The sequence below is a fragment of the Lolium rigidum genome, chromosome 7 (genome assembly GCF_022539505.1).
Source record: "Lolium rigidum isolate FL_2022 chromosome 7, APGP_CSIRO_Lrig_0.1, whole genome shotgun sequence".
NCBI classification, from domain to species: Eukaryota; Viridiplantae; Streptophyta; class Magnoliopsida; order Poales; family Poaceae; genus Lolium; species Lolium rigidum.
This window is the reverse complement of record NC_061514.1, coordinates 22165853-22168419: the sequence shown is the minus strand read 5'-3', so window position 1 is coordinate 22168419 and position 2567 is coordinate 22165853. Positions and strand designations below refer to the sequence as shown.

Below are 2567 nucleotides of genomic sequence, written 5' to 3'. Positions count from 1 at the left end.
TTATCGTTTGTGAGATAAAACATTTTGAATTTTCAAATTTGGAAATGATTTCGCCGACATCGACAGATTCGTCTATTTGTGCGTATGCATGCGAACTTTTCCTCAATAGCTGCACTGCAGGTTGATAATTTTATACATTTACCGTTGATCACTCAAGTACGGAGGGGTTGATTATTCAGATAGAGAGGGTTGATAACTTTTAGCCCGAAAAAAAGTTTCTCGAAACATATCAACATGGGTGCTAGTTTTGAAGATCTCGTTGAAACGGATTTATTGGTGAAAACAGATCTTAAATCGGAGTTGTTGTTTGTGATATAAAACATTTTGAATTTACAAATTTGAAAAAGATTCCGCTGACATCAGCAGATTCGTCTATTTGTGCATGCATCTGTAACTTTCCCTCAATGACCGCAGACAGGTTGATAATTTTATACATTTACCGTTGATCACTCAAGATACGGATGGGTTGATTATTCGCAGTAGAGAGGGTTGATAACTTTTAGCCAAAAAAGTTTCTCGAAACATATCAACATGGGTGTTAGTTTTGAAGATCTCGTCGAGACGGATTTATTGGTGAAAACAGATCTTAAATCGGAGTTGTCGTTTGTGAGATAAAACATTTTGAATTTTCAAATACAGATTTAGAGTTGCTAACACGGCTTTTCCTAATTGGACTGTCGGAAACCGATCGCTCACTTTAAACCTGGCGATCGAGCGCCAGCTAGGGCCGCCCCGTTCGCACGTACCTATCCATTCTACTAACTTTCGCTTCGAATCAATCTATAAATACGGCACCCTAGCTAGAAATGCCTCAGCCAAACAGCCACAACAGGAAAGCTAGGCTATCTATCGGATCAGCATCGTCTTTCACAAGTCGAGGGACAAGCCCAATTCAAGACGTGAGTCCTCCATTCTGATGAATCTCTAGCTGATAACTACGAACTTTGATTTCTGCTACAGCTTATGAAGCTTTGTTTGGTTAATCGCAGTTGGACCGGCATGAGCTCCTCGGACGAAGTCGCCGGCGGCAAGAAGACGTCGTGGCCGGAGCTGGTCGGGAAATCCATCGAGGAGGCGAAGAAGACCATCCTCAGCGACAGGCCGGACGTGAAAACCGTCGAGGTCTTCCCGGTGGGCACGGGGGTGACCAAGGACTTGAGGTTTGACCGCGTCCGCATCTTCGTCGACACCGTCGCCGAGATCCCCCGCATCGGCTAGCGTTGCTTCATGCTGCACTATGCTCGACCTTGTCAACCAGCTCAAGAATAAATTACCAACGAAGAAGATATGTAAAAGTGTGTCTGAAACAGTTACTATGTATGCAGTTCTCTGAATAAACTCTATAGCCAGTGGCTATACATGACGTTCTTGGCTATTTGTCGATCGCTATGTAATTGTACTGCAAATTGGTTTGCAGCTTTGGTCAACGGTATTATGGATTTGCAGCGGTATTATTTCATTTTTGTTTTTTGTTTGTTTCCAACTCTATCAACACACTATCGTATTAGTCCATAGAGTTTCCAGTTTTGGTCAGCAAACTTAGCCTGAATTTATTACCGCCTTGGCAATATGATCATCTCAGTATTCAATATTTCAAAGGAAACAACTACCATACATCTCTCTCATGCGGCGGTCTCCAAGCAAAAACCTCCGAGAACACAAGCAATGGTGTTATAAGAGCATCTTCAGCCGCCTCCCCAATTTAAAAAGAAACAACTACGCTGCATCGGATCGAGCGTTTGGGGACGCTTTTTTTCGGGCCGAGTTTGGGGACTTCGTTCCCAAGCCGCATCCCCAAAACGAGACCCAAATTAATAAAAATGCACAAAAATAAAGTTTTCATTTGAATTTAATTATATTTTACAAGTTCGAATGAAAACAACTAGATTGTCTGACCCCTAGCCTACTAGCCGCCCGACGGTGCATTCCATGGCCCCGCCCCGTCGTTGCCTCCCCTCCGTCGTAGCTCCTGCGCCACGCGCCGCCTCTCCCAACGGAGCAGATGCCGGTGCTCGTTCGCCGCGTCGTCACCTACCCTCCCAGCTGCTCCTGCTGGAGGGAGAGTTCGACGGCACGTCGAACCTGCTCCTCTTCGCGGGCATGGGCGTCGTCCTGAAGCTTTTTTACGACTCGAACGACTCAAGGAGCGTCAGTTGCTGCACCGCCTCCTCCTCCGGGTCCGGCCTGTCGTCGTCGGGCCATTCGAAGTCGTCCTCGTCCTCCTCCTCCGCCTACTCCCCCTCCGCCTCCTCCTCCTCCTCCTCCTCCTCCATTCTCGCTGCCGTAGCCGCCACCCACGCATCCGCCTCTGCCACCCAGGCAGCCGCTTTCGCTGCCGCCGCCTCCCGCAGCTGCTGCTCCAGCGCCTCCTGCCGTTGTCGTTGATGGAGCTCCCACATCCGCAGTCGCTCCCGCAGCTCCTCAATGCGCAGTCACTTGTACATCTCATCCGCATGGCAGCGCCGCTGCTCCCGCTCAGCACGCCACCGCTCGCCCATCTCCTCCGCCTGGCGCCGGGCCGCCTCTTCCGCCGTGGCGGCGTCGAACACCGCTATGGTGTCCGCTAG

The 2567-nt window shown here is 49.1% G+C and overlaps 1 protein-coding gene across 1 annotated transcript; it reads left to right on the top strand.

Annotated features, from left to right (window-relative positions):
• The first annotated feature begins 829 nt into the window (after positions 1-829).
• On the top strand, positions 830-1363 carry LOC124678837 (subtilisin-chymotrypsin inhibitor-2A-like). Its single transcript, XM_047214685.1, has 2 exons — positions 830-899; positions 990-1363. Exon 2 carries the CDS (start codon positions 1000-1002, stop codon positions 1216-1218), a length of 219 nt encoding a protein of 72 aa, XP_047070641.1. The 5' UTR covers positions 830-899; positions 990-999; the 3' UTR covers positions 1219-1363.
• The last annotated feature ends 1204 nt before the right edge of the window (positions 1364-2567 follow it).

What these genes read in the sequence shown, in the direction of transcription:
- LOC124678837 (XM_047214685.1), top strand. Translation starts at nt 1,000, where the DNA reads ATGAGCTCCTCGGACGAAGTCGCCGGCGGCAAGAAGACGTCGTGGCCG.